General features: G+C 33.9%; 1 protein-coding gene across 1 annotated transcript; it reads left to right on the top strand.

Annotated features, from left to right (window-relative positions):
* Positions 1 to 346: 346 nt before the first annotated feature.
* LOC149557868 (xyloglucan endotransglucosylase protein 1-like) lies at positions 347 to 1,797 on the top strand. The gene is made up of 4 exons (XM_089832337.1): positions 347 to 545; positions 624 to 724; positions 903 to 1,096; positions 1,264 to 1,797. The coding sequence occupies exons 1-4, from the start codon at positions 380 to 382 to the stop codon at positions 1,613 to 1,615; spliced, it is 813 nt and encodes a 270-aa protein (XP_089688463.1). The 5' UTR covers positions 347 to 379; the 3' UTR covers positions 1,616 to 1,797.
* Positions 1,798 to 12,147: the final 10,350 nt, after the last annotated feature.

Here is a 12,147-nt window from a genome sequence, read left to right as displayed (position 1 = left end):
TATGCCTACCGGGGCTACTGATTAGGTTTATCCACAGGAAAAAAAAAAAATCTTTCATTTTTGTCATGCCTACTGACTAGGTTTAACCCGAGGAAAATGTATTATTTCATTTAACCAGAAGAAATAATAGATAATTGAGGGGTGGCAAGGCAAATACCTCATGTGGGTGAAGTACAGATGGGCTGTGACGAGTCATGCATCTGTTCACAGCTCAGCCTCAACACGTACTTCTCCTTTTTCACACTGACACCTGTCGTCCATCTACTCTCTTTATCTCCCTCTTCCTCTTTCATCACTCTGCAAATCAGCCTCCTATAAAACCCCCTTCTGCTTTACAACCGAACTCAATTAATAACAAGTATTAAGAAGTTTCTGAGGTATGGACAGCTTCTTCTGCCATGGGTTTTTTGTATTCTCGTTGCTTATATTGCTCAAGGGAGGCACTAGTAGATTGGACACAGAATTCTATGTCTCCTGGGCTTCAGATCATTTGAGGTTCTTTAATGGCGGCCATAAACTGCAACTCACACTGGATCAAAATTCTGGTAAGCAATGACAAATTCAAGCTATTTATGTAGGTAAGAAATTTGGCTCTGATAAGATTTGCTATGTTTGATTAACAGGGTCTGGTTTTGCTTCAAAGAACAAATATCTGTTTGGGAACATCAACATGCAAATCAAGCTGGTTCCTGGAAACTCGGCTGGCACTGTGACTGCTTATTATGTGGGTTTTTGAAATTAAAGTTTTTTTAATGGATAATAGATAATCTTATTAGTTCTTGTGTTTTAAGAAGCTCATAACAATTTACCTCTTGTCTATTTGAAATTATAGTTTTGATTTGGTTGACAAGGGTTGATTTTTCAAGAAGACCAACTTGGTTTTTTTATGAATTTTATTGCAGCTTTCTTCTGAGGGAGTGAACCATGATGAACTGGACTTTGAGTTTCTTGGGAACAAAACAGGGGAGCCATATGTTGTTCAGACAAATGTGTATGCAAGTGGTAAAGGAGAGAGAGAGCAGAGGATTTACCTCTGGTTTGATCCCACCAAACACTTTCACTCTTATGGTGTAGTGTGGACTTCTCAGCATATCTTGTATGTTTCACTCTTTGATCATAAATCAAATGAATTTCTTAATCCTCATGACCCAATTGCTGAATTATACACCATGATCAAATGCAACCATTCATTTATGCTCTTCATTTTTCAGCAAGATACTGTTTTTAACCCTCATGACTGAATTTGAATCATATGAACTGCAGATTCATGGTGGACAATGTGCCAATAAGAGTATTCAGGAACCACAAGGCAGCTGGGGTGGCATATCCAGATAAACAAGCCATGGGAGTGTATTCAAGCTTATGGAATGGGGATAATTGGGCAACACAAGGAGGGCTTGTTAAGATAGACTGGTCACATGCTCCTTTTGTTGCATCATACCGCAATTTCAGTGTTCAATCAATGGCAGAATCAATGGGAGAAGGTATGAATGGGGTGAGTTCAGAGCAGTGGAAGAAATTGCAGTGGGTGGAGAAAAATTTCATGATATACAATTACTGCAATGACAAACAGCGATATCCTCTGCCTCCAGTAGAATGTACTACAGACATGTAAATCTACAATTTTAATGGGTTTTTGTATCTTTTTAGTCATGGTCGTATCTTTGCAGTAAGGGTAGTTTGAGGAGTTTTTTAATATTGCTGAATATTTATTCAACGTGTCTTGAACAGCTATTTAAAGACGGGTGTTAATGTGTAAGTATATTCATGAAAATTATGTAAAGAACTATTTCAAAATCTGGATTCTTAATTCTCAAATATTGTGTGAAATGTTTTAAGGGATTGAGATGAGTGATTAGAGTGCTGTGATTCTGTTCTGAAAAAATTACATATAAATCTTCCAGGAGAGTTTTTAATGGTTAAGGAGTTTAGTATTGTATTTTGTATCAGTTAATTCAGATAGTCATTTAAGTTTTTTTTGGAAAAGAGGTCTTAAAAATTTATTAAGACAGAAAGGAATACAACAAAGAGAGCGAGCTTAACAAGGAGCTCGATCCTGAGCAACAAGATCATCAAATTCTTGCACCATCTCATTCTTGCACCATCTCAAAGGACATTTTGCACATTTTGCACCATCTCAAAGGACAGTCATTTAAGTTATATTTATAAGTTATTATATTTATAAGTTATTAGAATTAAAAAAACTTAATTTAAATAAGGATTAATTATTTAAAGTATTGATAGGACCAAAGATATGGGTCGTGCCCACTTAAACCTTAACAGTAGTAAGTAAATTTGGAAGTGATAAAAAGTAAGGGCTTAATAACAAAATTGTCAAGATATATATAAATTGTCTTAACAGTGGTGAGTAAATATATTGTCTTAATTGTGAATTCCCCACCTCAGTATTGGCAAAAGGCCCTGAGATAAGAGTTCAAAATTCTCTGAATTTATGAAGTACTTAATTTTTTTGAACCCCACTTTCCCTGTCATATCATCCATAGAGTAGAAAGATATCCCGATGGCATTGGCCCACGAGGAATAGTGTGAACCAATTCTAAATGACTTGAAGCTCTGTAACAGGAAAACGAGCCATGTGGATGTGAGCAAAGAACTTAGATTTATGTACAGGAAAAGTCCTTCCGCCATACCCCGTTACTCAATGCAAAAAGATGGTCAAAATTAGCATGGCCAAATGTTTGAGATGCATTTGTTTTCACTACAAAGGCCTTATTTTCATGTGTGACATCAACGTGTTGAAAGCCTGGTTTTATCTTAATGGGTGACATCAACAAGTTGATTTACATCTTGGCAATACGTTAAGATTATGAAAAAAAAAACCATCATTATGAAAAAAAAAAACATCATTATGAAAAGGCCTTATTTTCATGTGTGACATCAACATGTTGAAAGCCTTAATCTTCACTTTATGGCTTTTATCTTTATGGGTGACATTTTATGGGTTTTATCTTTATGGGTGACATTTTATGAGTTTTATCTTAATGGGTGACATCGGCAAGTTGAAACATCTTTAAAATAAATCATCATTATGAATTCATCTTTAATGAGACAAATGTTGCAATCAATCAGATTCAACAAAGTTGTGTTTCAATAATTAACTAATTAACAAAATGTTCTTCTTAATATCTAGACTTGCAAGGTTTACAAAATGTATAGTCCTCGTAAGTTAGGGATGATTTGTGTTATATATATCCAATTTCCTTAAGTTCATATGATGTGTCACAACTTAGGGATGATTTGTTCATAAGTGATGGATGAAATGAAATCATAAAACTACTTTTTTCATCTATCATATATTTGGATGTTCTTCTTGATACCTACAAGATATACAAAAATATCCAATTTCCATAAGTTCATATAATGTGTCATAACTTAGGGATGATTTGTTCATAAGTGATGGATGAAATGAAATCACAAAATCATTTTTTCCATCTATCATATAGTTGGATGTTCTTCTTGATACCTACAAGATATACAAAAATGTATTGCACCTCAAAGAGTGTGTGTGTCCAATTTCTTTAAGTTCATACATGATATTTCATAACTAAGGAATACTTTGTTCATAAGTAGTGGATGGAATGAGATCACAAAATCACTCTTTTTCATTTATTATATGTTTGGATGCATTGGGAAAAATGTATTAGATTGATTTATTTGAAGTAGAGGTGTCTATTTAACTAGCATACCAAAAAGTCATCGTATGAATTTCTTATGGACACAACATTACCATGTTTATATGATTTTTATTACCATGTTTGTATGATATTTTTAATCATATTTACATGATTTTTTCCTAACAATAAGGATTTTTTTTCTCTTAAGAAGGCTTATGTTGCTTTCCTCCTCATCTCAATTCCTTATGGATGCAACATTACTATGTTTATAAAGGCTTATGTAGTTTTCCTCATCATATGAATCCCTTATGGATACAGCATTGTTATGTTTATATGTTTTTTTTCTACTAACCAAGTTTCTTCTTTTTGTCCCCTTGAGGTTTCTTCTTTTTGTTCCCTTGAGAAGGCTTATGTGGCTTCTAATGAGAAAATTTTATTCACTATTGATATAGGATTGTACCAATCATCTTTGAGATTGTGACCTTCACAAATGAGACATTTTTCTCTTAGAAGGATTTTCTAGTTTGAGTTTAGTGATCTTGGTAGACCATGATTGTTTATTCTTCTACTTTGTTAGACGAACCTTAACATCTTGGAAATTGGTATCTCGTTATGGATTGTTTATTCTTGTTGAAGCTAGTTTACCAAATCCCCAAAGGACAATTTTGTACTCACCACATTGAGACAAATGACAAACATGTGAAACCATGAGGGTAGTGCTCTCAACTCTATGGTTACAAGAGAAACATTTGTAACTTCTTCCCCTAGAATGTTTGTATTGATGTCCTAATATCTACAACTCTTCTAAGAAAGTTTGTTAATTTCTTGTCATGTTGCATTTGAAGGCAATATAATTGTCCTTGTAATGGAGAATCCAATTCTAGTTCTTGGCCTTATAGATTGTTTTAAGACATATTCAAACTTTTTTTTTGCAATATTGGTGGTTGTTCCAATGTGAAGTCGAACCTTACCTGAAATTCCAATCAAGATGATAAATTTGGCCTTTTGGTTAACATTGTCAAACCTAGTTTGGTTTGCACTCAAATTTGAAGGTCTAGTAATGTTCTCGAAGATAATATTCTATGAATCCTCAATCTCAAATTGATTTTTCTATTTTGCCTTCAACTAAGATATTTGTATCCTGAAATTCATGAACCAATGATTTTAATACATTATTTACTGTTTTTAAAAAAATTAGAATTCCTTAAGAAATTTAAAAAACTTTTGACTTTGAGAGATTTGAAAAAACTTTTCCCAAAATAAAAATTCATTTACAAATAATAATATAATTTTTCATTGCTTATAACTATATCTATTTTTTTCTTTTTCTTTTTCTCAAAATTTAAATCTACAAGAGGTAATGAAATTCAATGCACCTTGCTTTCTTTTAATGTCCTCAAACTACAATTCTCTTTCCAATCTATAATAGATTTCATTATCTTTTTACATCGTTACCTTCACATCTTAGATTGCATAGAACACTTGAATTTTCAACCAACGTGTTTTTAGCCCAACTTTACTTCCAACTATTTGATTGATATTTTAAAATTTTCTACTAGAACACATTACACTTAGAAAATAGTTGTTAACAACAATATCCCTTGAAAATGAGTGTGCCAATTATACATGTTCACACATATTATTTGTAACAACAATAATGATAACTAGTCTATTTTTTGAGACTGGAAAGGTTTTTACATGTAGAACAATTGTATTCTTGAAATTTCAGCCAACGTTTTTTCCCATTAGCACCCTTATTTTGCTGCAACAAAGACTTTATTATCAATATCATTGAAAGCCTTGTTATTGCAAAGTAGTTTATCTTACTCTACAATTGTTGATATGTGATGACTAATAAGGAATGTATTGTACACTTTTCATAATTCTTTGAAACAAAAATTGGACCCTATTTTATTAGTAATTTTGGGTCGGTGTGTTGTAATTAATTATAACCCTAAAATGGAAAAAATCTTCTATAAAAAAGGCTTAGGCTTAGGGATTTCATAGTGTGTGATGTGAAACTTGCTTCTTGTGGTGGTATTGAGTTGTAAGGGATTATGGATTGTAATCATGTTGTAATCACTAAAGGATAATAATATTGGACTCATTGTTTGGTGGATGTAGTTCAGGAATTAGGTGAACCACGTTAAATCTTGGTGTCATGTGTTCTCTTCTATGCGATTTATTATTTTTTGATATTGGTTATATTTGCATGTTATTGTTATTTTCATGTTATTGGGGGTGAATAAGTACCAACTCTAAAAACAGTTGTTTTCGCAACTGCTTCAAGTATACTAATCTTTAGTCATTTGAGTACTAACACTATTATGAATGCAATAAGATAGAAGGATGCAAACTCACACACAAAAGCATTCATCAATGTACATAGATATATCTATGTGGAAACCCTTGATAAGAGGATGAAAACCACAATGGGGATAATATACCCACGAGCCTTTTACTGCAGATAAAAGGTTGCTCATTTAAGAGCTATAGCTTGTTCCTTCTAGGAACACATTCAATTAGGAATGTTAATAACCCGTTAGGATTACAATCAACCTACTAAGGCTACCTAGTTACAGATTTAGCACTCCTTCTACGAGGCACATAATTAAAAGGATTTGACATATGCTTTCTATTGAAGCATGCTTGGTTAAGAGCTTACAAAATGCTTTCAATTGTTAGAAAGCAATCAAATGTAATCTAATGTGAGTGGCACTTCTTGCCTAATAGATCTCCACTGAATACCTTTAGAAGATTATGTGATCTCCTCTTGCCACTTGGCCAAACTCTTGAATATTCTTTGTATCACTCTACCTTTCTCTCTTTGATTATCCCTATCTACGGTGTACAACTTCTACTTCCAGGTGGATGTAACTTTCCATCTCTTCTCTTTGCTCAAAAACTTATGTGAGTCATTTCACTCTACCTTTGAGCTGGTTCAACACAACATCTTACATTTATCATGTTTCTTTAGCATCAACAACTCTTTTAGATGCGTGACGTTCCCTTTTAATTATGGGTGTCAAAACCCTAGCAGATTATCCTGCTCAAAGTAGTGAATTCAAAATTTAAATTTGCATTGTTGAGTGTTTCACGAAAAACCCGTGATACCTATGATGTAGGACCTAGACTGGTATCTCTGTCAGTCTGTTCTTAGTGGGTTTTGCCACAATCCATTTGTCCTCTCTACATTCAATCATTCTTGTTAGAATACTAATCCCTAATTTGAATGCTTGTTGTGCTTGATTTGTCATGTCATGATGATGACTCTTCATGCTGATTGTAATAGTCTTCACCTTGTCTTCATCTCCTTTGCAAACTGGTGAAGATGTCTACCGATACTCATGAGATGATGTGTTCTCCTTGATCGGTTACCAATCAATGACAATAATTTTGGTTTGTAAATTATTTACGACACTAATTATCCTTCATTATGCCAATGCGACTGATTGGGTCAACAATCTCCCCCTTGGGCATTGATAAAAAAAATATGATCCTTCAGGATTTGATCATCTCCATACTTCAACTTGTTGGGGTTGATATCGTAGAATATCTACCAGTAAATGGACTTTGTCATTTTTTTGTTCCCTTCTATATCTTTTTTCATTGTTCTCCACTTGTGATATATCTATATCTTGATTCCATCTATTCCTTTCTTCTTTCGTTATCATTGCCCCTATGTATGTTTGGCTTCCCTTTGGGGTCATCTCCCCTTATCATTATCATTTTTCTACACCTTCCTATTGTCTCCCTCTTTGTTCATTTTGATCTTATCTCCCCTTCAAGTCTTCAAATTTTATCCTTGTCTCCCCCTTTGATCATATCCTTCGTTCTTTCTCTCCCCCTTTAACCTTTATGTCCCCCTTTTTTTCATCAATGAAAAAGGGCACATTTCCTCTATGAATTCCAATCGTGTCTTCCATAAGTCTATGACTTTCCAAAGTTACAACGTCATACTTGTGATTTTTGGTAAGTGTTGTTCCATATCTTCGATGGTGTCCATGGGGCCTATGGATAGTAAGGTATTTGCCTCACGAGCATGACCTTGGATAATTCCTATTATTGGGAATAGGAAATATTGTAGGTCAAAGAGTGTGGAGGTCCTCTTGTGCTGCTCTATTGTGACCCGGTTGATTAGATGAAGCTTTTATTGAATTTGACTAGTATAGTCGCTAGCTAAACTAGTGGTTACATCAAATGATGTTTGAGTGTCCTTTAATTCCTTATGAGTTTTTTTCAAAGTATCATTTAGATCTATTAGAAATTTTTTTGAGTCTGATATCTTATGAAGGATGGGATTTAGATATCCTTCAATATTTCTGTTGTAGAGTCTCTAGCTTCTACAAGTTTCTTCGAGTGATGCTCAATGAATTGCTTGAGCTTCTCCCTTTTTTCTTCCTTCTACTGAGTGGACCTATTGTGTCACTAATATATATAATCTTGAATATGTACTCTAGTTGATCAAGGGGATCTATATCAGTATCATATTGTACATCGCCAAGTAGTCCTTTGACAATTTCCCTTGCTTTGATCAATTTTTGTGCTCGTTCTTGTTTTAGATGAGATTTCTTGATTGCTTTGAGTTTTTGCAATAGGTGTTTATGCTAATCAAGCTCTTTGTTGCTCATCTCCTTTACTTTTCTTTCATTCTTGTCCAATTCATCTTGAACTCTCTCAGAGTCCTCTACTTCCTTAGCATGTCACTCAAACAACTCTCCTTCATCTTCAGAATTTGAAGATGATGAAGAGGAGGTGATTTGCTTCTCCTTTTCTTTCTTTTCTCCCTTTCTTGTGTTGGATTTTCTCTTCCTAGTTGAAGCTTCCTCTTCATGGATTTTGGTCTTATCAAGATTTTTGAGCTTGGGGTCAATTCTTCTATCATTCTAATTTTTTTTGGTGTGGTTGGCTTGACCGATTGGTCAGCCTCCTTGTGTGTACCTCTTTGAATAGGTTCATGTAAAGGTATCTTAGCTGTGTCCTCTTTTGGACTCCTTTTGTCCCTATCCTTTTCTTTTGTGACCTTTGATGAAATTTCCTCTACATTTAGAGGCTCTATTTGTGTATTTAGTCAAGTATCACCTTCATCCCTTCCTTCTTCATGTTAAGTTGTGCATGATTGATTTGTATTAGGTTCCTGTGGTGGCTTAGTTTTCTTGGGGTTCTTAGATTGTTTCTATATCACTGGAGTGACATGTAGATTTATCAAACTTGGTGGTATTTCACTCTCTGGAATAACTATGTTGTGAGAGGTTGCATATTCTTCTCTCCTTGATGAGGTTAGAGGGTTGAAGTTTATAGGTTCCTCTTCTAGATCCTATAAATATCCCTCAAATTATACTACTCTATTGGGGCCAGTGACTGTGATTTTCTTCTTCTTTCCTTTGTTATTTGGATCTATCCCTACTAGAGCTTTTGTTTGTCTGACTGGTTTCTGTGCACATATGATCTTAATTTGACCTTCTATTGATTTCCATCTTCTAATTTCTCTTTCAAACACTTTCTTTTTGACAATGATAGTATTCAATTCTTTTGGTAGAACCTTATTTACCATTTCGGGTGTTCTATTGTAGATCCTCATATTGACTAATACATCACTTATAACATTGTTCTAGTCCTTCTCTCTCATGAGGGCATATCTATATCTCATTTTATTATAGTTTTCATTGTGAGTAATATCATTAATTATATCCTCAATTGAAAGTGGAGGAGTAGGGTTACTACCTCTTCTTACAATTTTTTATTTTCTTGAAGACGATTCGCCTATAAATAGATTTTCTCCATTTTTTGTAGGTGCCTTACTCTTCTTTGCTTCGCCTTCAATTTTCTTCTTCTTTCTCACTTCTCCCTCACTTGACTCTAGTTTTGGTGAGGATGACTCTCTTCCTAAGTTGATGTTTCTCTTGTCACTTTTCTATCACTTTGGACTTTTTGTCTTCTCACTGGTATCATTCTTTCTTTTACTTGGACTAGTGTTAGGTGTGGTTCCCACCTTCCTTTTGTTGGCTTTTTTTGCCTCTCTTCTTTATTCGCACTTCTTCTTATCATGCTAGTGCTATGCATTGGTAGTTTGCTATCAACAACCATTGACATTAGTAGTTCTATAGATGGTTAACCTCTATCTTTGTCATCTCATATTGAAATGTTGTAAGCCAATGAGTTCTGGGCTTGATAGTTTGTATCATATAGGTGTCTAACTAGGCTAGTAAATACACCTCATTTTTATACTCTTCCATTAGAGTAAAGGGTATTCTTTCCTTGCTTTGCATTACATCTTTGAATCTATTAGAATAACTTTCAAGGACAACTTTAAGAAACCCCCTCCCTGAGAAATATATAAATTCATGGAAAATCCAACATTAATTTCGGGGGGGAATTAATTTTTATTGGCAAATTATATTTTTGATGTGAGGAAAAGTTTAATGTTAGATGCGACTTTTCTCTAACCATTACAAAATTTCATAAAATCGAGGCAATTTTTCTCATTTATTGGAAAAATATATATTTTTTGCATTAGGAAATTTTTTCCTTTTTATTGGAAAAATATATATATATATATGATTAGGTGATTGTTCTCATTTATCGGAAAAAACATATATATTTGATTAGTGATTTTTCCTGTCTATTGAAAAAACATATATAATGTGTCGGTGAATGTGCTAGGAAATGATGTGATTACTCAATGAACCAATGACTAGAAATTAATCATATGTTTTTCAATTCAATTGTCAGATTATCAAAAGATTATGCTCAATATTAAATCAAAGAGTGATAAGAAAGTGAAGTTTATATAGGATGACACATATGTGGAATGTCTTATTGTACTTATGGCATAGTGGAATCTAGTTGAAAACACATTCTTTAAATTGCAGACATTCTGCTCAGTGGTTGTCATTATCAGAATCGTAGTTGGTTGCCAAAAATGGGACTGTCTGTAGAAGATGGATCATCAAATAAAAATCCAAGCCCTATTTTAAACTAGATTTGACTATGGAGGAGGATGAGGAACAAAGTGATCTTACTACTGGGCTTATTGTAGGTTTGCAAGTTCTCTCTGCTAATCCTAAGGATGCCATCAAAGAGCTTGAAAAGGAGTAGGAAAAGGTAGACCTCTAAGCGAGTTCATTGAAATATGTCTCAACCCTATTAATTTTGAAGAACAAATTGAAAATGCAGTGGAACAACAAAAGTGGAGCTTCAACGCTTTTGGGGTGTTTTGAAGGATAAAAGAAGTGTTAAAAGAAGACTCATTGGTTTAGTTAGGGCTTATTTTGTAAAACATATTATCAAAGTGTATGAATTTGAAATGTGAAAGTTTGAAGCTTTTTTGCTTCTCTTTTTGAGGGAAACCACAACCATTTTTGGTATGTGTGTGTGTGTGTATAAAGAATATAAAAAGAATATAATGCAAAGTAAACCCCTTTTTGTTGACATTTGATATTTCAGTGGGTATGGTGTTTTCTTTTGGGCTCTAGTTATTTTACAATAATCGAATAATGTAATTAATTATTACTTTCCAAATTTGTGAGAATCAAATTTTCATTTTCTAGTAAGTACTTACTAGTTAGTAGTCATACATAGTACATGCTACACATGTTGCATGTGAGTAGGAATTCATGTATGAAGTAATGGCTTTTTGGGAAATAATTTTTAATAGCATTTCATATCTCCAACATCCATGTACAAACTATCGTCCAATGATAATATATCAACGGTTGAAGGTTTATTTTGGGCCAAACATCTTGAATGAAGCCTCAACCCTATTCAAGTCTCCAGAATGGTGACATGTTTCCTTTTACCATGTACCACTTGCAGTTGATAGTAAAAAGATGTCTTGTCACTATTAGTGGTATTACCTCTTCCATCGACTTCATGCACATTACAACTTTTTTGGGCACAAACTTGCATTTATGTTGAAGATTTGCAAAGATTTAATCATTTAAAACAATTGAACTGGAAGTCGGACAAAAAAATGTGTAGGGGCCATTTCTCAGCCACTCAATTTATTTATAGGCAATTGAGCTTCTTCTTTTGTCATTGCTCATCTCATTTTTGGTAGTCAATAGCCTATCAATAGGTATAATTTTAGTGCTTATTCAATTTTGGTCTAGTTTACTTGGTGGTAGATTGGTAGTCATAGCTCTGTAGTCAAGATGGACACTCCAATTTGCCTAGCATGCAAACTAGAAGAGGAACAAAAGGCCTTTTTAGGTGATTTCCCTGATGAAAACCTCTTGTTAATTTGAAATGAGGTTGTTCCTGTTGTGAATTTCATTATTCATACGGTGAAAATGGTTCTAAGGCATGAGTTTTTGGAGAATGAGAATAGGTATCGTGTCAACACAGACAATACGTCCCATTTTCCAGTGTCTTTTCTCGACCTTGGAGAAGAAAGGGTTGACATTTTGTTGCTCATAAGGAAGTTATTAAAGAAGAATACTTGGGGCATGACATTATAATTTTTTCTCATGCAAAGTTAGGGGTGGGGATCCCTTGGGTGGGTGAAATCCAC

This window comes from Cupressus sempervirens, chromosome 5 (assembly GCF_028749045.1).
Source record: "Cupressus sempervirens isolate cs-2001-9-10 chromosome 5, ASM2874904v1, whole genome shotgun sequence".
In the NCBI taxonomy this organism is placed as follows: Eukaryota; Viridiplantae; Streptophyta; class Pinopsida; order Cupressales; family Cupressaceae; genus Cupressus; species Cupressus sempervirens.
Note: the sequence above shows the minus strand (reverse complement) of the source record. Positions and strands in the feature narration are given on the sequence as shown.

What these genes read in the sequence shown, in the direction of transcription:
- LOC149557868 (XM_089832337.1), top strand. Translation starts at nt 380, where the DNA reads ATGGACAGCTTCTTCTGCCATGGGTTTTTTGTATTCTCGTTGCTTATA. An exon ending in CACACTGGATCAAAATTCTG is followed by an intron (nt 546 to 623) that starts GTAAGCAATGAC and finishes TTTGATTAACAG; the next exon opens with GGTCTGGTTTTGCTTCAAAG. An exon ending in GCACTGTGACTGCTTATTAT is followed by an intron (nt 725 to 902) that starts GTGGGTTTTTGA and finishes ATTTTATTGCAG; the next exon opens with CTTTCTTCTGAGGGAGTGAA.